General features: G+C 41.6%; 1 protein-coding gene across 2 annotated transcripts; it reads right to left on the bottom strand.

The window, feature by feature from the left end:
• Positions 1 to 7,797: 7,797 nt before the first annotated feature.
• LOC106583918 (ras-related protein R-Ras) lies at positions 7,798 to 24,561 on the bottom strand. Of its 2 annotated transcripts, XM_082967875.1 has the most exons (7): positions 24,451 to 24,561; positions 23,671 to 23,789; positions 23,411 to 23,498; positions 12,220 to 12,322; positions 8,828 to 8,936; positions 8,435 to 8,553; positions 7,798 to 8,182 (listed from the first exon to the last, which is right to left on the bottom strand). In XM_082967875.1, the coding sequence occupies exons 2-7, from the start codon at positions 23,755 to 23,757 to the stop codon at positions 8,095 to 8,097; spliced, it is 594 nt and encodes a 197-aa protein (XP_082824001.1). In that variant the 5' UTR covers positions 23,758 to 23,789; positions 24,451 to 24,561; the 3' UTR covers positions 7,798 to 8,094. The 2 variants fall into 2 exon arrangements, with proteins under 2 accessions (XP_082824001.1, XP_014024053.1); XM_014168578.3 differs by lacking the exon at positions 24,451 to 24,561 and having other exon boundaries at positions 23,671 to 24,172.
• Between the last annotated feature and the right edge of the window lie 402 nt (positions 24,562 to 24,963).

Genomic DNA, 24,963 nt, shown 5'->3' with positions numbered 1-24,963 from the left:
AATTTGCCAAATCATAAAAGAGACTCTGATAGGGTGGGGAACAGCCACATTGGCCGAAGTAAAGAGGTATGCTATACACCATGAGCATAATGGCAAGGAAAGGAAAAGTAAGAAAGAACAGACAGGAGCAGAACATTTGATCGCCACTATTGGGGAAATTGCAGGAAAGAGCAGGAAAGATTTGAAAAAGAAAGGGAGAGTAGAAAGTGGATAGAACCTGAGGACAGAATGTGCTACAACTGCAATAAAACAGGCCACATGGCAGAGGATTGTAAGGCCCCACCAAGGAACAGTAGACAGAGACAGTTTAGGGATAGACAGAAGAGGCAACGTAAGCGAATGAGAGAGCAAGAGGAGTCCGAGGATGAGGAAGAACAGGCATGACTAGATGAGGGGGATGACAGTGAGGATTCAGAGGACACAGACTGTGAGGTGTTGAATTGGCAACCATTGACCTCAGGCTGAGTTAATTTTATTTTACAGGGACAGTGCACATTAATCACAGTTGTGTGTGTATAATGACAGGGTATTCCTATTAAACACTTTGTGAGCCTGTTTGCAGACAGACTGAAGGGGTTGCTTGGGCCAAACTAGTCAAGGAGTATATTAGGTATGGGAGTTTCATAGATTTGAAGTACAGTATTGTATCCAAGGGTAGCGCATGTTCAATCACATAACCATTGAGGAAGTTTAAAACTAATGATTGGGGGGAGTACAATGGAATGCAGCCCGGAGGTTCCGGGCTGCAGGCCGTCGCCGGAGGTTCCGGGCTGCAGGCCGTCGCCGGTAGCTCTGGACTGGGAATGCGCACTAGAGGCCTGATGCGTGGGGCTGGCACAGGTGACGCCAGACTAATAACACGCACCTCAGGGTGAGTGCGGGGAGCAGGAACAGGACACCCTGGACTGGGCAGGTGCACTGGAGACCTGATGCGTGGGAGTGGCAAAGGTGGCGCCAGACTGGTGGCATGCACCTCAGGGCAAGAGCGAGGAGCAGGCACAAGACGTACCAGGCTGGATAGACTTACTGGAGGCCGGGTACGTGGGGCAGGCACAGGATATAATGGGCCGTGGAGGTGCACCGGAGGTCTCGAGCGTATAGCTGGCACAACCCGTCCTGGCTGGATACTTACTTTCGCCCGGCAAACGCGGGGAGCTGGCACAGGACGAACTGGGCTGTGAACACATAGTGGCGACACAGTGCGCAGCGCTGGCGCAGGATATCCTGGACCGAGAAGGCAAACTGGAGACCAGGAGCGCTGAGCTGGCATCACCCTTCCTGGCTGAATGCACAACCTAGCACAGCGAATGCGGGGCGCGGGCACAGATCGCACCGAGTTGTGAATGCACACTGGCGACACAGTGCGCATCACCGCTTAACACGGTGCTTGTTTCTTCACTCGCTCCCCATGGTAAGCACGGGGAGTTGGCTCAGGTCTCCACCCTGACTCTGCTAAACTCCCTGTGTGCCCCTCCAAAACATTTGGATATAACTATGGATTATTTGGAACCAAAACAACATTTGTTGTTGAAGTACAAGTCCTGGGAGTGCATTCTGACGAAGAACAGCAAAGGTAATCCAATTTTTCTAATAGTAATTCTGAGCTTAGGTTGCCCCAAACTTGGTGGGTGTCAAATTAGCTAGCCGTGATGGCTGAGCTATGTACTCAGAATATTGCAAAATGTGCTTTCGCCGAAAAGCTATTTTAAAATCTGACATAGCGTTTGCATAAAGGAGTTCTGTATCTATAATTCTTAAAATAATTGTTATGTATTTTGTCAACATTTATCATGAATAATTTAGTAAATTCACCGGAGGTTTTCGGTGGGTATGCTAGTTCTGAACATCACATGCTAATGTAAAAAGCTGTTTTTTGATATAAATATGAACTTGATTGAACAAAACATGCATGTATTGTATAACATAATGTCCTAGGAGTGTCATCTGATGAAGATCATCAAAGGTTAGTGCTGCATTTAGCTGTGTTTTTGGTTTTTGTGACATATATGCTTGCTTTGAAAATGGCTGTGTGATTATTTTGGGCTCAGTACTCTCCTGACATAATCTAATGTTTTGCTTTCGCTGTAAAGCCTTTCTGAAATTGGACAATGTGGTTACATCAAGGAGAAGTGTATCTTTAAAATTGTGTAAAATAGTTGTATGTTTGAGAAAGTTGAATTATGACATTTTGTTGTTTTTGAATTTGCCGCCCTGATATTTCACTGGCTGTGTCCCGCAGGTGGGACAGAAGTTAACAAAGAAGTTCATTTTATCCTCTCTCCGCTTACGCACACACCTCCATACCAACAGTAGATAACCTACACACATACACGCAAACAGTAGGTGAACAGTATGCCTCCCTTGACTTCCCACCACTGTTAATCACTGTCCAGCGCTGCCTGTTCCTTTCCCCCGAGATTAGGAGAACCTTGAAGGCTACTCCCGGTCTCTACACACACACACACATGTCTACGGTTCCCATAGGCCCACTAATCACACACGCACATTTCTTTCCCTTCCGGGTCTCTTCTAGACCTTATGCAACTAACGTTCAGTACTTTAATTATTCATTACCCATGCTACATAACTACTAATTAATAATGGATTATTGATTCATTTACCTTTATTAGATAATTCTCTTATCATTCCACTCTTAAATGACTAATAATACACATTGATTATCAAATGCTATATGGAAACATAATTGTGATACAAGGATTAACAAAACCAATACATGTATATACATTCGATACACATCAATGATTGTCCTAGGCCTATATCCAATTATGACACTTCGTTTTCAGGATTTTCATCATAATTATCATCAAAGGAACAGTCAATCTAAACATTGAAAACAGTCTCATTAAACATTGGCTCCTCGTGGTTAAAAGAAAACGGAGTCATCTCCCAGGCCTGGAGACCTGTATTCGTCATCCCACTGGTCGGAGCTAGGAATCGGTCCATATTTACATTTACGTCATTACTAGTCTGGCGTCACCTGTGCCAGCCCCACGCATCAGGCCTCCAGTGCACATTCCCAGTCCAGAGCTTCCGGCGACGGCCTGCAGCCCGGAACCTCCTCCGACGGCCTGCAGCCCGGAATCTCCGGCGACGGCCTGCAGCCCGGAACCTCCTGAGACGGCCTGCAGCCCGGAACCTTCTGAGACGGCCTGCAGCCCGGAGTCTTCAGCGACGGCCTGCAGCCCGGAGTCTTCAGCGACGGCCTGCAGCCCGGAACCTCCAGTGGCGATCTACAGTCTGGTGGCACAGAAGCAGAGGGATCAGCAGGCGGAGCGGGGGTTACGCCCCGAACCAGAGCCGCCTCTACTGGAGGATGCGCTAGATGATAAGGTTCTGGGTACCGCCATAGACACTGGTTACCCTCCCTCCCTACCCTCCCTTTTGTTTTTAGTTGCATTCGGAGTCTGCACCTTTGGGGGCGGGGTGCTGTCACGTCCTGACCATGGTAAGCTGTTATTTTCTATGGTAGAGTAGGTCAGGGCGTGACAGGGGGGTTTATTCCATGTGTTCTATTTCTATGTTCTTAGGTTCTAGTTTTTGTATTTCTATGTTGGTTTGTTTGGGATGATCTCCAATTAGAGGCAGCTGGTCCTCGTTGTCTCTAATTGGAGATCATACTTAAGTAGGGGTTTTTCTTCCTGGGTTTTGTGGGTATTTATTTTTGAGTGGTGTTTGTTTCTCCTCTGCATCACGGTTTGTTGTTTTGTCTATTCGGTTATTTGATGTATTGCATAGTTTCACAGAGTAAATAAAATGTGGAACTACACACACGCTGCACCTTGGTCCTCTCCTTTTGACAGCCGTCACAAGCGTAGGGTTCTTCTTTTGCAGCTGTAGCCAGTCAACAGCTTGTCTAAATTGTCCACCTGTATTTTTTTGGCATTGTAATCAGTTTCTGGCCACAGATTCTCCCATCCCTATGCAGTGTACTCATGAGTACCACATTTTTGCCTTTCTTTGGTAAGTAGGACAATAGGGAAGTGTCAGCCGTGAACACAAACTTAGAGGAATTGATAGGCCTGTTCTGTGTATTCAACAGCTGAGGTGGGAGCTCTGGGTTGTTTTTGCATACTGCTCCTACCATCGTCAGCTTCCTCTTGAGCTCCTGTCTTCTCAGGGGCTCCTCCACCTGGCCTCCCCGTATAGGGTTTAGATGGTATGTACTGCCTAACGTTTGGCACAGGTTTGTAAAACAGGGGAAGGCGGTCCACCCACTTGTCCCACACTGACCTGATTGCAGCAAGCTTGTCTCTCTGCCGCCAAGCTGGTCTGGTGTCTCAGTTATCGAAGCGGATAATCCTGGAAATAATTTGGAAGTTTTCCAGAGACAATGTTGCATGGAAAAGTTCTGCCAGTTTCTGCATCCCACAGGGATTCCCCATTGGATCTGAAAACACCAGCAAGGATAAGAACCACAAAGTATGCATGTAAATGGGCCATCTCCTTACATCTCTCTCCAAATTAGTGCAGTCCAGAATGATTTTCTGGATGGTGTCTGGGATGAACAGTTCAAAATAAGACTATGTCCTGCACATGAGTAACCGCCATCCGCGTCGGCCCTGGTTGCATCCTTATCACATTGGCAGCCACGCGGGTGGCTCATTCCTTGGCCAAGAAGACCATTCAATATCACAATGTTTTGACATCCATATTTCTCCTCCTGCAGGCTGCTGATGAGCTGGTTGCTGATGGGCTGGTTCTGGTGCATGCTGAGGGTCAATCTCATCCTCTCCTTCCAACTCACTGTCAGACTCCGAATTGACAGAGACATGATCCTCATATTTCGGAAAACTCCTTCCACACTAGCTTCTCTCTCTGCGAAAATAATTTCAAGGGCCCTCTGAGCAGAGATCATTTTTGCCATACCGATTGTGGTAAGGAGCTTCACATGCAAAGCTATTTGTTGTCCCTCCCCCAATTTGCACCTGACTGGGGTACAGTGTAGGAAATACTTAATTTTTTACAATGTATCGAAATAATGTAATGTAATAACATTGTTCAGGTTCCCGCAAGACATTGTGTGGTTTCACACACTACAAAGGGTAAAGAGTGCAAGAAAGCAGGAGACAGACAGGTTCTTGGTGCTATGTTGAAACAGCAGGCCCAGTGAGGAGGAAGACAGAGTGAAGGCACACAGCAAACCTTGTTTAAGTATTACTTGTTTTCACCCACACACATACACTTTTATTACCCTCGGGTCCAGTGGACCCAAACACCACATATGTAATATAAATGTGCAGGGGGGGGGGTGTGCACTCAATGAAAATGTGTTCTTTTACATGTTCTTCACAGAAAATGAGCCAAGTCCAATGAGTCTCAGGTTGAAAAAAATGATTGTATAATTGTTATTTTAGTAAACATTTAAAATGGGTTCCACAGACCCGAACACTACACTAGGGTTAAAGGTATTTTTTTTACTTTATATATTTAGCTTTTATTGAAGCGATGGAACAGTGTTGGAAAGATGGGGAGGGCAAATCAAAGGGCACTGGGACGGATTCAAACCCATGCCGGCTATAACCACTGGACCACACAGGCTACCATACACAATATTTTTGAGAATGAACATCAGATAAGTGCATGCTTGAGTACATTGAATTGTCACAATCCCAATTCAAAACAGTCCTTTTTATTGATCTGTACAGTTACATGCTCCTTTTCTCATTGCATTCATCAGTTTTTTTTTTTTAATCACATTTGACCTCAGCCAAACTGAGATTTACTACTTATTTCCTATCACCAAGTGTTCACCAATGCTGTTGAAGAGAAATAGTAAAGTAGAAAAAAAGTTGGTGTTGTCCAGATAAACCAGCTGCCCTATTTCATTCTGACACATTCTGAGCAAAAACTCTAGATTTGAGTAATAACATATAAAAAGTGGGTGTAAAAAAAGTATTTGGTTTATTTCAGTACAAAATACACATGGCAGATACCGGCAGATTACAGGGTGCAAGTTAGATATAGTTCGAGATTCATTGGTATACGAATACAAGCGGCTTTTTGCTGTTAAAAATAATTACATATAACAGACTTAAGTACAATTGTATGTTGTGGCTTATTACACTACAGTAATAAACAGAGTCAATGCATTATTCTAGAATTAGGTAAAGAACAAATGGGGGACAAATGTTGATCCTACATCATCAACAGGGTTCTATTTCACAAATAAAATAAGAATGCCAGCTTTGAGAACTCAAATTATTCATCAAAACATCTCAAAAATGTTTGGGGTCACAGAATTATGCCCGATTCAACTCACAAATATGGAGCACATTCACAATCTTTCAGAAAGTTAGATGGCTATCCTGCTTTGTGTAAAATATCACCCTGGGGGAAAGTAGGCTAACTGTTAGTCATATGTTAATTACATCTATATGAAGGTTTGCAGGACATCCTCTCTAAACAAACAAGTTACTTCATGACAGACATAGTTTATGGAAGTTCAATCAGGAAGGCTGGTCTGAATGCTTGGTTAACTTCAAGTAAGCATAACATAATTCACTTAGCTTCCTATTATATGGGCATAGTGGGAATGAATACGAACGTATTATCAGTATAGCGGTCTTCTCTTCTTTCCTATTAGCCACGTCCGGAATGTCATTCATTATTTACCTTAAAGCCTATAAGCACGGCACAATAATGCACATTCCTCATGCTTGCTGTTCAGCACATGGGCTCACTCTTGTAATTATCACCGTCCTCTTTCTCAACCAATGGGCATAAATCTTACAATGTATTTATATATGTCAACTTACCCATGTTCTCTCACTTTCATCAACAGTTGTCGACAACCATCCACCTCCCCCAGTTATAATAACGGGCAGCGGGTTTGGTTTCTGATGCCAGCTGCCCAGTGTAGGGCTACTCGTTATCAGCATCTGGCTCTGAGGAGCAATCCCCGGAGATGAGACCATACCCCAAACTTAAGAAAACTCCATATTGCATTCTGTCTCTGTTGTTAATTCAGTTAACCCTGTATACTATTGAACTTTACATAACACCAAAATTATAAATACACTGCATTTGTTCTCATTGTTGGACCCACAATTATTTTGGTTGATAGGAATGATGCCTTGTCTGCAGCTTTTCAACAGATCTTCAATAGCTTTGACTCATTCATTTAATACAGTTAAAAAACAAACTCCTTGATGTACATGGCTGGTAGCAGTGTGACAAATTTGCAAACAGCACTACAATAATAATGACTTAAAAAGCAGGCCTACACCTGTATGTATAGACAAAAGTACCTGGACACGCCTAAACATCCACATAGTCATTTTAAAATAAACAATAGCACTTTAGTGTCAAACTACTTTTGCCTACCAGTCCACAAGTTGAAGTTGTGCAAAAAATATATATTATGTGGTCATGGATACTACACTGTGATCAAAGTACCAGTGTTTCAAACATTTTTTTCTCCACTCTCATTCTGCTTCTTCATCTCACTCTTTTCCATGCGTTTTTTCAAAAATCTAATTTGTCTATTCAGTTTAACTGGGCTCCCTTCCTTTTCTGTTGTAGGTATGAATAACAGCACCCTCTAGTTTCTAAATTATCCATTCCTTCCAGCAACGTCAAACCAGTGACTTACATCAGGTTGACCCAATGTAGGAGGCTACCTAAAAACGCAGTATCTGTGAGATCTCCCTTTTTACCATCCCTCCTCTCTCGCTCTTTCAGTCTGTGGACTCATCTCTTGCTCTCTTCTCATCTAGCTCAAGGCTTCCCTTTACATCCTTACTCAATGAAATAACAAAACCGTAAATACAAAACAAGTATAGAAAAAAGTTCGAAGATGCTAATTTTTAAGTGTGAATGAAACCATAAAAAAATGTGTAACACCACCACTTTGCCCACCATTGACGTAAGCAAGCTCTCCCACACACACACATCCCTGCCCCATTCCCCAAACCTCCCCATACAGTTTTTTTGCATTTCCAAGTGTATATCTCTCCCCTCCCTTGCCCAATCTTCCCATTTTCCTCCAGGTAAGTCAGACAAGACTTGCATCAGTGGTGAGGTGAGGAGGTTTTGGTCTCTGTGACAACAGTGCTATGCCAGGGGAGGGGACAGTTAAAGGAGGGTGCAGGGGCAGCCACTGCTCTTCCGTTTTCCTGTGTGGTTTGCAGGTAGAGGGGGACTCTCAGTCTCCTGAAACTTTCTGTGTTAAAAAAAAAGACAATGAAACAGAGAGAGAGTGAGGGAAAGCGCATTGGATGCTTCGACTCAGGAGCAGGCTATAAAATGGACACCACAATGTCTGTCCCTCAACTTTTTGTCTGGTCACCAACTCTTCTAATCATCTAGTTATAAACATGATGACCTATTATAAAGTACCTTACAGCTTTCTGCAACATAATAAAATATTTAAAACACTCTACCTTGCAGCTAGATGTTAACGTTATGACGTTACCTTATAGCTCGCACCACTTCCAGGAAGGCTTCGTCTACGTTGTAGCGGTTCTTAGCCGAGGCCTCCATGTAATGGATCCTGTTCTCTCTGGCAAAGCCCTGGGCCTCCTCTCTGGAGATCTGCAGACAGGACAGAGAGAGGTACATGCACTCAGGTTAAAAGCGAGCTGCTCACCAGGCGAGTTTCATTTCCTTATTCCGTTAAACTGTGTAAGATTAGGAAGTTGCTATTAGATCTAGCCAAAGAAACACTTGTAGCCACTCGCCACCTGTTGGCAACTCAAACGTATTTTCAAGGACTGAGATTTTGAACCAGTAGGATCTAAATTGGCATTATTAAAGCTAGCAGAAGATCTCTTAACATGACAATGAGAGTGTCAATGAAGACCAGTACCACTCTCGACTGGTCCAGGTCAGCCTTGTTCCCCACCAGCACCATGGGGAAGTCATCCCGGTCCTTCACTCTCAGTATCTGGGTGTGGAACTTGTGGATCTCATTGTAACTGAAAAAAAGGGAAGGAAAGTAGTCAAAACGAGAACACATTAGGAACTGATCACAAGTGCTTTATGTCCTTAAAAAGGTGCAATCCATTAGTTCAAGTTACTGTAAAAAAAAGAAAAACGAGTGTATATGCCCCCTAAAACAAAGAGGCATACTCATTTGCATTAATCTAACTTATTTGTTGTTTAATTGTATACTCTTATTTAAAAATGTACAAATATGACAGCACAGTGACAACAAACATTCAAACATGACAAACACACACTAGAAGTGGGAGGGGTAGCCTGGGTCCTACCAGGACACCTATCGAGCCTTGCCAAAGCAAGCCAGGCATCCTGTGTGACCTGGCAGGAGTCAAGTCGGGGGGGGGGGTACAGTTCATAAATAAATACAGACAATTGTTATATTAGGCTAAGCTCTACATATGTTCTTAGAATGTTGTGTTTGTACTTAGACTCGTCGTCGCATGGGGACAGAACTTCTCCAGTGCACCTTTAAGACGCATTCTACAGCTCATAAGAGGGCAAGGGTTCGTTGCAATTCATACGAGCTTCACAACCAATCTAAACTAACGGCACACATGAACTCTGTTAACGTGCAATTGCACCCATCCACCTTTCAATTCAGAGAGAACTACTACAGCAGCTCATTATGCTGCCTGTATTTGACACCATGTAATGAATGCGACACTTATGAGAGGTGAACGCCTATAACAAGTCTCACTTCCCCTAGTTACTGTAGCATCGCTCTGTGATTAGGGTTGCACGGCCGGAACCAGAAAACACAGTATAGATTAAGTGTAATACTGACCATGGCTTGAATGCCCCAACACTTCAAGGAATGAATAAATGATCATGAGTGTACTGCGTTTGCGTCGCAAATAGGGATGTTAACAGTTAACCTGTTGGGGCTAGGGGGCAGTATTTTCACGGCCGGATTAAAAAACGTACCCGATTTAAATTGGTTACTACTCTTACCCAGAAACGAGAATATGCATATAATTAGTAGATTTGGATAGAAAACGCTCTAAAGTTTCTAAAACTGTTTGAATGGTGCCTGAGTATAACAGAACTTATATGGCAGGCCAAAACCTGAGAAGATTCCATGCAGGAAGTGCCCTGTCTGACAATTTGTTGTCCTTCTAGGGCATCTCTATCAAAAATACAGCATCTCTGCTGTAACGTGACATTTTCTAAAGGCTTCCATTGGCTCTCAGAAGGCGCCAGAAAGTGGAACGAGAGCTCTGCAGTCTCTGGGCGAAAAACAGCAGGGGTTTTTGTGAGTAGTCCTGCTGAGAACAATGACACTGGAGCGCGCGTGCACGAGACAACTCCATTTTTTTCTTTCAGTGTTTGAACGAATACAACGTCGCCGGTTAGAATATTATCGCTATTTTATGCGAAAAAATAAATAAAAAAATTAAATAAAAAAATTAATCGCATAAAAATTGATTTTAAACAGCGTTTGACATGCTTCGAAGTACGGTAATGGAATATTTTGAATTTTTTGGTCACGAAATGTGCCCGCGCGTCACCCTTTGGATACTGACCTCAATGCACAAACAAAACGGAGCTATTTCAATATAACTATGGATTATTTCGAACCAAAACAACATTTGTTGTTGAAGTAGAAGTCCTGGGAGTGCATTCTGACGAAGAACAGCAAAGGTAATCCAATTTTTCTTATAGTAAATCTGAGTTTGGTGAGGGCCAAACTTGGTGGGTGTCAAATTAGCTAGCCCTGATGGCCGGGCTATCTACTCAGAATAATGCAAAATGTGCTTTCGCCGAAAAGCTATTTTAAAATCGGACATAGCGAGTGCATAAAGGAGTTCTGCATCTATAATTCTTTAAATAATTGTTATGTATTTTGTGAACGTTAATCGTGAGTAAATAAGTAAATTCACCGGAAGTTTTGGGTGGGTATGCTAGATCTGAACATCACATGCTAATGTAAAAAGCTGTTTTTTTTATATAAATATGACCTTGATTGAACAAAACATGCATGTATTGTATAACATAGGAGTGTCATCTGATGAAGATCAAAAGGTTAGTGCTGCATTTAGCTGTGTTTTTGGTTTTCGTGACATATATGCTTGCTTGAAAAATGGCTGTGTGGTTATTTCTGACTATGTACTCTCCTAAAAAATATATTAAACACTTTTTTGATTACTACATGACTCCATGTGTTATTTCATAGGTTTGATGTATTCACTTTTATTCTACAATGTAGAAAATAGTCCAAATAAAGAAGGCTGTAAAGCCTTTTGGAAATCGGACAGTGTGGTTAGATTAACAAGAGTCTTATCTTTGAAATGGTGTAAAAATAGTCCTATGTTTGAGAACTTTGAATTATGACATTTTGTGGTTTTAAATTTGGCGCTCTGATGCGTCACTGGCTGTTGAATAGTGGGGGAGGGGGGCAAATAAAACCACCCACAGGCCAAATTCGGGGCACAAGTTTTGGGGAACTCGGGTCTATAGGTTACTTGGCATAATTTTTGTTACATTAAAATTGCCTCGTGTATTTTCATTAGTCGTCATACATTTTATTTATCACATGTGCACAGCATACAGAGAGCCTAGGTTGTGGAGAGAAATAGCCTACCAGACAGCGTGAGAGTAGCTCCTCAAAAAGCCTGTAGGCTACTGGAGTGAAACCTGCTTTTGTAAGCCCAGTCATTGCACAACAAACAACAATTCTAAATGCAACCACGTGTTAAAAACTTGTGGCCATGACTAAAAGGAGCTATTTTTATTTCTCAATCTCAACTTGTAAAGCGAGCCTCCTATTCGCCATAAGCTCTTAATAAAAAATGTCCGGTCCTTGTATGCATATGCATGCATAGTATCAGAGAGGAAGAGGCGAAGCGCCAAAATCTGTCCAAAATAGTGTCCAATGTGTTTCTATGGCCTTATTTTTGGCCTAAGCTTGTCGCCTGCTTTCCTGCCTTGGGACCACTCCCATTGTTAGAGCGGAGACATAAGCATCTCGTTATTATATACATATCTCTGATAGTATTTTCTGTTGGTCATTTTAATGTTCGGAATTTCTTTTACCGTTCATTGACTGGTTAATGTGGGTCAGTTAGTTGGCAGCTAAATTTACCGAAATATGCATCCCTAATTGCAAACAGTGACGTTGCCTTCCTGAAACCTTGAGTACTGTAGCCCTGACAAATGCTTTAGCTCTGAGGACTTCATAGAATGTTGTGTAGTTGGGAATACTGTTTTGAATCTACAACTTGCCTATGACTCGAGATTGTCTGGGTGGACGATTCTTACCTGCCAGTGTCATTCAGAGCGAACACCAGCAAGAAGCCTTCTCCTGAGCGCATGTACTGCTCCCTCATTGCCCCAAACTCCTCTTGACCTGCTGTGTCCAAGACTGACAGACACACACACACACACATACATTCAGATGTACGTACACAGGGATAAATATGGATAGTGACATATAGTGCATTCGGACAGTATTCAGAGCCCTTGACTTTTTCCACATTTTTCTGTTACAGCCTTATTCTAAAATTAAACTTTCCCCCCCCCACATCAATCTACACACAATACCCCATAATGACAAAGCATTATACCCCAGTCAGAGGTCCTGAGTCAGTTTCAATCAAGGATCTCTCTGTACTTTGCTCCATTCATCTTTCCCTCAATCCTGACTAGTCTCCCAGTCCCTGCCGCTGAAAAACATCCCCACAGCATAATGCTGCCACCCCCATGATTCACCAGTAGGGATGGTGCCAGGTATCCTCCAGATGTGATGCTTGGCATTCAGGCCAAAGAGTTCAATCTTGGTTCCATCAAACCAGAGAATCTTATTTCTCATGGTCTGAGTGTCCTTTAGGTGCCTTTTGGCAAACTCCAAACGGTGAGAATAGACAGCCAGGAGTGGCTTCCGTCTGGCCACTCTACAATAAAAGGCCTGATTGGTGGAGTGCTGCACCGATGGTTGTCCTTCTGGAAGGTTATCACATCTCCACAGAGGAACTCTGGAGCTCTGTCAGAGTGACCATTGTGTTCTTGGTTACCTCCCTGACGAAGGTCCTTCACCCCGATTGCTCAGTTTCGCCAGAAGAGTCTTGGTGGTTTCAAATTTCTTCGATTTAAGAACGATGGAGGACCTTCAATGCTGCAGAGATTTTTTTGGTACTCTTACCCAGATCTGTGCCACAAAACAATCCTGTCTTGGAGCTCTACGTAAAATTCCTTCAACCTCATGGCTTGGTTTCTGCTCTGACATGCACTGTCAACTGTGGGACCTTATATAGACAGGTGTGTGCCTTACCAAATCATATCCAATCAATTGAATTTACCACAGGTAGACTCCAAACAAGTTGAAGAAACATCTCAAGGATGATCAATGGAAACAGGATGCACCGGAGCTCAATTTTGAGTCTCATAGCAAAGGGTCTGAATACTTATGTAAATAAGATTTTTTTATTATGCATTTGAAAAAATTGCTAAACCCTCTTTTTGCTTTGTCATTATGGGGTATCGTGTGTAGATGAGAAAAGAAAATAATTTAATCAATTTTAGAATAAGGCTGTAATATAACCAAATGTGGAAAAAGTCAGGTGATCTGAATACTTTCCGAATGCACTGTAGATGCAACATAGTAACAAATGCAGGAGGGGTGCAAGGAAGGCTCACTGACAAGCGCAACACCCTCCTTTTGTGCCAGTAGGAATTACGCTTTGACAAAGATTTTTCACTTTAAAATGTACGCAAAACAAAAACCATTGATTTAAAAGTTCAAACCATACAACTCTATGCACAATTTACACAGAACATTTCACAAAAACACATTTACTGAAAGAACTGTGCAGATGCAAAGTTTCTAAAATAATTATGATAAAATCAGTTTATGCAACCACGTTTTCCAAAAACGGTTAAATATCTGCTCCGAATTAAGATTCAAAGATGTCTGCTGAAAGAATGGGGTGTCAGTTATGACATGACACCTTGAGTTTAAAATAAAGTATTTTGGTTATTGAACAACAGTAGGTGAAGTGGATTTACGTCCCTGATCTGTACTAGACAGAAATGCATAATTATGGATATGAATATCATTCTCTTCATGGTGATGCATCCTGAACCATCCAGCGGTGTGGGGGACAAATATAGAACCAAGAGGATAAAACGACAGAAGAGGACAGAGAGACAAAAGACAAACAGCTTAAAAGGAGGAAGACCTTCCATGCAGTGGTGGAAAAAGTACCCAATTGTCATACTTGTCATAAAGTAAAGATACTTAAGTCATTTTCTATTAAGTTAAGTCACCCAGTAAAATACTACTTGAGTAAAAACCTAAAAGTATTTGGTTTTAAATATACTTAAGTATAAAAAGTGAAAGTATAAATAATTTCAAATTCCTTAAACCAGACAGCACAATTTTTAAAAAGTCAGTGTTGGACATAATTTACAAACGAGGCATTCATGTTTAGTGAATCCGCCAGATCAGAGGCAGTAGGTATGACCAAGGGTGATCTCATGATAAGTGCGTGAATTTGAACATTCCTCCTCTCCTGCTAAGCATTCAAAATGTAACAAGTACTTTTGGGTGTCAGGAAAAATGTATGGAGTAAAAATATATAATTTTCTTTAGGAATGTAGTGAAGTAAAAGTAGTCAAAAATATAAATAGTAAAGTACAGATACCCCCAAAAACGAATTAAGTAGTACTTTCAAGTATTTTTACTTAAGTACTTTACACCACTGCTTGCGTAAGTGATTCCCGTAGTGGCGAGCTAAAGGTAATTTGGTGATTATCGAAAGGATCTTGTAAGTGAAGTGCTCTAAACCGGGCTTGGATTTTGTTTCCGCTTTTTTGAACCGGCCGAGTGCCATTCGATAAACATTAAATATCATTTAGATTTTTGCAACTTAAAAAGCCAATTCTTCCTGTTTACACCACCCCTCGCTACCGCATTAGATGAGAACCCCTCTGGACCAATCACAGTGGTGGAGAATGCAGGCCCCAGAAGTGGTGACAGAGTTACTATAAGTTATATTAAGGATGGAGGCCGCATTGTTAAAATGTGCAAAAGGAAAGCACAGACCTCTTGAGAATTTAAGTGGCCATGCTGGCTCAGGCAGGGAAGGACAGTAAGCCTGGAGTGGGGACTCATACCTAGGCTACAAGAACAGGATGACATTGAGGCCTATCCGCTATCATTCAAGAGGTCAGCAGTAAGAGAACTTATGGGCCCCGGAGCAGTGGGCAGGGATGCTGCCCCCCTTTCTTTCTGGGCGTGCACAGGCTGCGTATTTCAACCTGGATCCTGCAGAAGCAGAGGACTAAGAAACTAAAAGCCAAAATCTTATCCCGGTGCTGTCTGAATCCATAGGCCAAGCGTTTCCACGAGTTGACCTTCGATAGCAACGAGTCAGCAAGAGCCCAAATGTATCAACTAATACGGCTGACCAGGGGTTGGCCAGAGACGGTGTTTCCGGTGCCCACCGAGCCTTCCTCCGGTTCAAGGGGTGCACATCCATGTAATCTATCCCCGCAGTGTTGGACCGCAGAGGGAGCCCCGGCCATAAAAGTCCAAGGAGAGGATGCAGAAGCAATGTAAGATTACCCTAGTTCGGTCACACTTAGTGCAGTAGGGAGATTTGTGTCAGGAACAGATGTCAGTCTCCTGTATCCATGGGGACACAGTGGCGCAAGTTATGTTAGTTATTCCCCGAGGCAAGTGCACTATGAAGTTGGGGGTGGTGAACCACTTACCAGTACTGCTCGGGAGAGACTAATTTGTTAAGAGTTCGTGGCGGATTAAACACCAGTGCGTATAAGCTATGCGAAGCAGTCACTGGCACACTCAGAGAAAACACATCCCCAAAAGGCACGCACCCGATATGCCCCACTAGCACTACAGGGAGAAGTCACCCAGATCAAGTGCAGGGGAGGAAGAAAATGAAATTCAAGATCAGAGGCTCAGGCAGCTGTTTGAAGAAAAGACCGGAGGATACATGCTCAGGTCTCGCAACGGAGAGCGGAGGAGACCAAGGGCCCGCATTGGCCCCGGTGAGAATAGACAGCCAAGACTTTAATTTATCTGATGAGTTGACAGGACAGTTTAGCACCACACAGCTGCAGGACCTAGTCTCGGCGCAACGCAGAGTGAAGGTGATGGATGGGAAGCACATGGAGAACATCAATCCCCCTTATTACTGCATAAAGGGCTTACAGTACTGTTGGTTAAGAGAAGGGGCATAGAACATATAGAGACATGGTACTGTACCTGGCACACGTGTTGAGAGGCCACTTAGCAGTAGACAAAACTAAAGAGCACATCATGAGTAGATTCTACTGGCCCCGCATTACAAGTGATGCAGAGAAAGAAGTACTGCAAGTCATGTGACAAGTGCCAAAAAGAATGCCCCCAAAGCCAATTACAGAAACTCATCCCCCTCCCCATCATTGAAACACCCTTTGAGTAGATAGCCATGGATCTGGTAGGTCCTATTCCCAAATCAGCCCGGGGGCACGAATATACAGTGCCTTGCAAAAGTATTCATCCCCCTCGGTGTTTTTCCTATTTTGTTGCATTACAACCTGTAATTTAAATTTATTTTTATTTAGATTTCATGTAATGGACATACAAAATATTCAAAATTGGTGAAGTGAAAAATAATTACTGCTATGAAGCCCCTAAATAAGATCTGGTGCAACCAATTACCTTCAGAAGTCACATAATTAGTTAAATAAAATTTACCTGTGTGCAATCTAAGTGTCACATATATACATATATATGTATACACATATATACATATATATGTATACACATATATACATATATATGTATACACATATATACATATATATGTATACACATATATACATATATATGTATACACATATATACATATATATGTATACACATATATACATATATATGTATACACATATATACATATATATGTATACACATATATACATATATATGTATACACATATATACATATATATGTATACACATATATACATATATATGTATACACATATATACATATATATGTATACACATATATACATATATACGTATACACATATATACATATATACGTATACACATATATACATATATACGTATACACATATATACATATATACGTATACACATATATACATATATACGTATACATATATACATATATACGTATACATATATACATATATACGTATACATATATACATATATACGTATACATATATACATATATACGTATACATATATACATATATACGTATACATATATACATATATACGTATACATATATACATATATACGTATACATATATACATATATACGTATACATATATACATATATACGTATACATATATACATATATACGTATACATATATACATATATACGTATACATATATACATATATACGTATACATATATACATATATACGTATACATATATACATATATACGTATACATATATACATATATACGTATACATATATACATATATACATATATACATATATACATATACATATACGTATACATATACATATATATATACATATACATATACATATACATACATACATATATACATATATATATACATATACATATATGTATACATATACATATATATATACATATACATATACATATACATACATATATATATATATATATATATACACACACATGTTCTGAAAGGCCCCAGAGTCTACAACACCACTAAGCAAGGGGCACCATGAAGACCAATGAGCTCTCCAAACAGGTCAGAGACAAAGTTGGAGAAGTACAGATCAGGGTTGAGTTGTAAAAAAATATCAGAAACGTTGAACATCCCACGGAGCACCATTAAATCCATTTTTTTTTTAAATGGAAAGAATATGGCACCACAACAAACCTACCAAGAGAGGGCCGCCCACCAAAACTCACAGACCAGGCAAGGAAGGCATTAATCAGAGAGGCAACAAAGAGACCAAAGATAACCCTGAAGGAGCTGCAAAGCTCCACAGTGGAAATTGGAGTATCTGTCCACAGGACCACTTTCAGCCGTACACTCCACAGAGCTGGGCTTTACGGAAGAGTGGCCAGAAAAAAGCCATTGCTTAAAGAAAAAAATAAGCAAAGACGTTTGATGTTCGCCAAAAGGCATGTGGGAGACTCCAAGTATATGGAAGAACGTACTCTGGTCAGATGAGACTAAAATTGAGCTTTTTGGCCATCATGGAAAATGCTATGTCTGGCACAAACCCAACACCTCTCATCACACCGAGAACACCATTCCCACAGTGAAGCATGGTGGTGGCAGCATCATGCTGTGGGGATGTTTTCCATCGGCAGGGACTGGGAAACTGGTCACAATTGAAGGAATGATGGATGGCGCTAAATACAGGGTAATTCTTGAGGAACCTGTTTGTCTTCCATAGATTTGAGACTGGGACGGATGTTCACCTTCCAGCAGGACAATGACCCTAAGCATACTGCTAAAGCAACACTCGACTGGTTTAAGGGGAAACATTTAAATGTCTTGGAATGGCCTAGTCAAAGCCCAGACCTCAATCCAATTGAGAATCTGTGGTATGACAAAGATTGCTGTACACCAGCGGAACCCATCCAACTTGAAGGAGCTGGAGCAGGTTTGCCTTGAAGAATGGGCAAAAATCCCAGTGGCTAGATGTGCCAAGCTTATAGGAGACATACCCCAAGAGACTTGCAGCTGTAATTGCTGCAAAAGGTGGCTCTACAAAATACTGACTTTGGGGGGTGAGTAGTTATGCACGTTCAAGTTCTGTTTTTTTTGTCTTATTTCTTGTTTGTTTCACAAAAAAAATGATTTTGCATCTTCAAAGTGGTAGGCATTTTGTGTAAATAAAATGATGCAAACCCCCCAAAAATCCATTTTAATTCCAGGTTGTAAGGCCACATGCTACCCCAAAGCCATACCCCTGCGTAATATGTCCACTAAAAGGTATTGCTAAAGAGTTGTTTCAGATGTTTTCCCAAGATCGGCATACCCTCTATTTTGACCGACCACGGACCCCGTTTATCTTCCGCATAATGAAGGACTTGTGTGCCTTGTAACAGGTTAAACAGATACACTCGAGCATATTTCATCCTCAGACAGATGGTTTATGAGAATGCTTGAATAAAACTGTCAAGTCGATGATAAAAGGTGGTTGTGGAATGGGACAGGAGGAACTGGGACATGTTATTACCTCACTTATTGTTTGCTCTTAGGGAGATGCCCCAGTTGCCATCGGACTTCTCCCTGTTTTAACTGTTATTTGGGAGGCCGTGCCGAGGGATCCTGGATTTATGTAGGAGTTAAGGTACTCCTTTTAATTCCAACAGCGGAACATTGGCTCTTAGCGCAATGGAAGTAATGGCAAGAGTATCCCCTGTAAACTACAGTTAGGCAGCCAGGTAGGAGAAAACCTGAACAGCTATACCACATCAACCTTATGAAGGAGTACCATGACAGAAATCAAGATATTATGTTCTGCTCCCAACCCGCAGCCAAACAAGATCAACCCCAACTAGGAGGTGCAGGTCGTGAAGTCGCTGACGCACCAGCAAGAGCAGGACCTACATTACGGGGAGCCTAAAGAGAGCGGGCTTGACAGCTAACCCTAAGAAATGCAGGCTCGGGTTAAGTGAGGCAGAATATCTGGGGTACACTATTGGGTGTGGTGTCATACGCCACCAGACAAAGAAAGTGGAGGCTATCCAGGAGTGGCCAAGGTGTAAAAATCAAGTGCAATCCTTCTTAGGGCTCACAAGTGACTACTGGCGCTTCATACCAAATTATGTCTCTATAGCCACTCCATTGTCCGACCTGACCAAGAAAGACCTACCCACACAGGTGAGATGGACTCAAGCAGCAGAGATAGCTTTCCAAAAGCTAAAGGTAGCCCTGTGCGCAAAACCAGTGCTAAGAGCACCAGACTTCGATAGGGAATTTTTTATTTCACCTTTATTTAACTAGGTAGGCCAGTTGAGAACAAGTTCTCATTTACAACTGCGACCTGGCCAAGATAAAGCAAAGCAGTGTGACAAAAAACAACAACACAGAGTTACACATGGAATAAACAAACATACAGTCAATAACACAATAGAAAAATCTGTATACAGTGTGTGCAAATTAAGGAGGTAAGGCAATAAATAGGCCAATAGTGTCAAAGTAATTACAATTTAGCAATTTACATTGGAGTGATATATGTGCAGATGAGGATGTGCAAGTAAAAATACTGCTGTGCAAAAGAGTAGAAAAACAAAAATGGGGATGAGGTAGGTAGTTGGGCTATTTACAGATGGGCCGTCTACAGCTGCAGCGATCGGTAAGCTGCTCTGACAGTTGACACTTAATGTTAGTGAGAGAGATATAAGTCTCCAACTTCAGTGATTTTTGCAATTCGTTCCAGTCATTGGCAGTAGAGAACTGGAAGAAAAGGCAGCCAAACGAGGTGTTGGCTATAAGGATGACCAGTGAAATATACCTGCTGGAGAATGTGCTATGGGTGGGCGTTGCTATGGTGACCAGTGAGCTGAGATAAGGCGGAACTATACCTAGCAAAGACTTATAGATCACCTGGAGCCAGTGGGTTTGGTGATGAATATGTAGCGAGGACCAGCCAACGAGAGGATACAGGTCGCAGTGGTGGGTAGTGTATGGGGCTTTGGTGACAAAACGGATGGCACTGTTATAGCAAATTGGATGTAGCCTGAATAGAATGTTGGAGGCTATTTTGTAAATGACATTGCCGAAGTCAAGGATTGGTAGGATAGTCCGTTTTACGAGGGTAAGTTTGGCAGCATGAGTGAAGGAGGCTTTGTTCCAAAATAGGAAGCCGATTCTAGATTTAACTTTGGATTGGAGATGCTTAATGTGAGTCTGGAAGGAGAGTTTACAGTCTAGCCAGACACCTAGGTATTTATAGTTGTCCACATATTCTAAGTCAGAACTGCCCAGAGTAGTGATGCTAGTCGGGCGGGCAGCGATCGGTTGAAGAGCATGCATTTAGTTTTACTAGCATTTAACAGCAGTTGGAGGCCACGGAAGAAGTGTTGTATGGTGTTGAAGCTCGTTTGGAGGTTTGTTAACAGAGTGTCCAAAGAAGGGCCAGATGTATACAGAATGGTGTCGTGTGCATAGAGGTGGATCAGAGAATCACCTGCAGCAAGAGCGAAATCATTGACATATACAGAGAAAATAGTCGGACACAGAATTGAACCCTGTGGCACCCCCATAGAGACTGCCAGAGGTCCGGACAACAGGCCCTCCGATTTGACACAGTGAACTCTGAGAAGTTCATTGTCCAGATTGATGCCTCTGATGTCTCCTCTGATGTCGGTATCGGAGTGGTCCTCTCCCAGGGAGTGGGAAAGGTCGAACACCCCATAGCCTACATCAGCAGTAAGCTCTCAGGGAGGGAAATAAAATATGCCACGGTTGACCGAGAGGGGCTGGATATAAAATGGTCACTGAACTACCTCAGATATTATCTGCTGGGAATAAAATTCCCTCTCGTGACTGATAATGCACACTCACCTGGATGGTGAGAAAAAAAGAGAATAACAGTAGGGTATGTAGATGGTTCTTGTGCTTGCAACCCTGTAACGTCATCATCCACAGATCTGGGGTCCATCACGAAAATACAGACGCACTATCCCGCCGCGACGCACTAGATTTAGTTTCCCCTTCTTGAACCGGCCAAGTGCCATTCGGTGAACATTAAATATATCGCTTTGATTTTTGCAACTTACAAAGCCAACACCACTCCTCGCTACCGCATAGATCGGAGCCCCTCTGGACCAATCCCAGGACACAAAAGCTAGAAATATGCAATATCCTTTTGCTAATGAGGTCTGCTCAACCAGTTTTGGTTGGTCCGGACCAGACCAAATCAGAACCAATCAAGATGTCTGTGTTTCTCAAGTTTGGACATTACAATACAGCACAGTAAAGTACAGTTCAGTACTACATTTTCTTTACTGTCCAAACTTGTAAAACATAGACGTCTATGATTGGTTCAGATTTGGGTGGATTGACCAAATTTAATTTACTTTTCAACATCCATGGAGGTCCGGTGTCGGTTGGTGCTCAGTGGTTGAGGATGCTTGTTACAGTAAATGGAAAGAGGGTAGGTGGTTAGGTGTCATGGTAGGTGTCAGTAAGAGTTGGGAGAGGTGACATTAACTGGAGAGCGAGAAAGAAAGAGCGAGAGAAAGAAAGAGCGAGAGAAAGAAAGAGCGAGAGAAAGAAAGAGAGAAAAATAGAGAGAAAAATAGAAAGAGAAGAAAGAGAAGAGAGAAAGAAAGAAAGCGGTGGTCAAGACTGTTTTCACAGTCCTGCTTTGACCACCAGACGACAGAAAGAGAAAGAAAACAGTTATGAACTGAAGATAGCAGTATGCCAGTTGAAGGGAGGACAGTAGCAGGTGACCCACATTGGACCCAAATGTTCCATGTCGCTCAGTTGGAAGAGCATGGCGTTTGCACTGCCAGGGTTGTGGGTTTGATACCCACAGGGGATGAGTATGGGAAAAAGTACAAAAATGTATCCACTCACTTACTGTAAGTCGAGCTGGGTAAGAGCGTCTGCTAAATGACTCAAATGTAAATGGTTTGTGACTACTATGACTTCCCATTTTAGCCAACTCAATCGCAATAATTCCGTTATTGATTGTTCGGTAATTCCATTACGGATTTGGTAACAGAATTACAAGTTTTATTCACTTAATAATTCATAAACAAACTTGATATCAGTAAAACCCCTATAAGGAATTATTAGGTCTACCTTTGCTTGTGAACTTTCATTATCCTCATTAGAAAACATCTTAGATATGTGGGTTTCTGGTAACAGAATTACAAGACAAGGCAATGTTTCTCAAACTTACAGAAGGCAAATAATTTCTCTGTAACTAAATATAAGTGTTGATATTAGTTGGCAGGGGTCTTTACATCAACATTATTGTGTTTTGATGTATATATAATACCTTAAAAATTCTGGTAGATGTTGTCTAAGACCCCTTTTCTATCTGTTCAACCAGAAATCAAAGCCTTTGATTATTCATCATTTTTAGGATGGAAATGGTTGAAAACATGTCTTAATTTCAAAAAAATAATATTGACTTATCTTTCGTTTGACACTCAATTTGACATGCTCCTATGAACTTCACATTGGTCCTCATGGGTCCTTTTAGATGTAAATGCCCAGGGTTAACCGACTCGACAGAAGCCAACAGGCCATAGTGCACTTACATATTGTTATATCCCTGGACAGAAACACTTTTGTTATGGCATAGTGAAAAGACTACACCTTGGCTTAGAGCATCAACATCTGCCAACTGCAAGTTATAACAGAGCAGATGTTGGTGTATCATACAGACAGATTTGGCCTTGCTCACTCACTGACTCAAGTAGTTTACGCTTTGCCTCTATTCTTAGAGCAAAGAACGTCAGTAAACCTACATTATGACTTACTGTCTAATCTTGTCTCTTTCCCATCCACTGTGCATATTTTGGTGTAGGAGTCCTCGATGGTTGGGTCATAATCCGATACAAAGTACGACTGCGAAAAAGAAAGGAGAGCATGAGTCAAGACGGTGTGGGTTGGCCTATATGGGTTAATATGCACATATTCAATTACCACTACAACATACTCATCAGAAGAAGTGACAAATTCAAAACAAACAAAACAACACACAGTTGACAATGTCCAAACAGTTGGGGGATTCTCTCACCTGAATGAATTGTATGGTCAAGGCGCTTTTCCCCACACCGCCCCCGCCCACGACGACCAGTTTGAATCTCTCCTCCTCAGCAGACATGATTCGTTTCGTAAAATACTTTCAACAATTGTCTAAAAACGAAATGATAAAACTGACTAGCTGATAAGATCTATTGATTAAGTGTAATTTAGTAATCCGCAGGGTAAATGAGGGGGGGAAATGAAAGTCCACTTCGCCAACGATTGAGCAAACTACTTTTATCAAGGTAACGTTAGCTCATAGACAAATCCGAGAAGGTAACAGAGTTGGGTTTTTACCTCGGTATTACGCCAATATATTTAGCTTGAATTACCTACGATAAGTTATCAATATCTTAAATATAAAATGTATAGTAAGTTCTGATACTATTTCATAACATTGAAAAGTTTACAGTTTTAGTCTGGCCCAGTGTTGTAAACTATCCACAAAAGTCGCTTTTAACCCCAATAGTTTAGTATTACTGCTCCTAAAATTCATAGGTCGCTACATAACCCGGTAAAAAATAATCATAAAGTATTATTGTTCAAATATAACGGTTATCGCCTCTCTCACATCATTTTTGTCAGGTGAAAAGCCTTCCGCACCCGCCTTAAGTAAATTAGGCTACCGATGCCAACTTTGTGACTCCAGAAGAAGAAAAAAAATATGAGCTTGATTATCAACTACCAAGTCAAACTTCAACGCACTTGTCTAACTTTCATTATCTCTAGATTGATCCATCTACATATCTCTGCAGACGCATTATATACAAACTTTTGTGATGTCTAAGTTACAGGGTTTTTCTTGGCGATGTGTCCATTATTCCCTCGTCTTCACGGACTTATTTTTTCAACGCTCCAAGGCAACTTTTGTTTCTCAACCAAGAAGGGTTTCTCGAAATCTCATGCGTATGTAAAAATGGGCGTGTTTTAACGACACTGTTTCCTCATTGTATAAATTCTCACGCTTCTCCCTCTTTTCATGAATCAGCAAAGGCTCTATTAGAATGAGATACATTCTAAAATGTTTATTTAATCAACACTGCTCGTTTATTCGTGAAACTGAAACAATATGGTTAAACCAGATTTTAAATTAGTGAACTATAGTATTCACACATTATGTGTACTACATTACGTGTATTACCTTATTTGGCCGTTGAGCCCAGTTGTATATAGGTCTAGTCATTCATTTGTTTAATGGGGAATTTTACAGCAGGGTGTACATATATCTAAAGCAGGGGAGTATACCTATAAAGCTGCTTTTGCAACATATTGGGGGGCGTATTGA

This window comes from Salmo salar, chromosome 23 (assembly GCF_965601325.2).
Source record: "Salmo salar chromosome 23, fSalSal1, whole genome shotgun sequence".
Taxonomy (NCBI): Eukaryota; Metazoa; Chordata; class Actinopteri; order Salmoniformes; family Salmonidae; genus Salmo; species Salmo salar.
This window is presented reverse-complemented; position numbering and strand designations above follow the sequence as displayed.

Bases quoted from the DNA above. Each gene is read 5' to 3' on its own strand.
- LOC106583918 (XM_082967875.1), bottom strand. From the start codon at position 23,757: ATGTCTGCTGAGGAGGAGAGATTCAAACTGGTCGTCGTGGGCGGGGGC. The intron at 12,323-23,410 runs GTAAGTCATAAT...TGTGTCTGTCAG, and splicing joins GAAAGAGACAAGATTAGACA to TCTTGGACACAGCAGGTCAA. The intron at 8,183-8,434 runs GTAACGTCATAA...TTTTTAACACAG, and splicing joins GAAGTGGTGCGAGCTATAAG to AAAGTTTCAGGAGACTGAGA.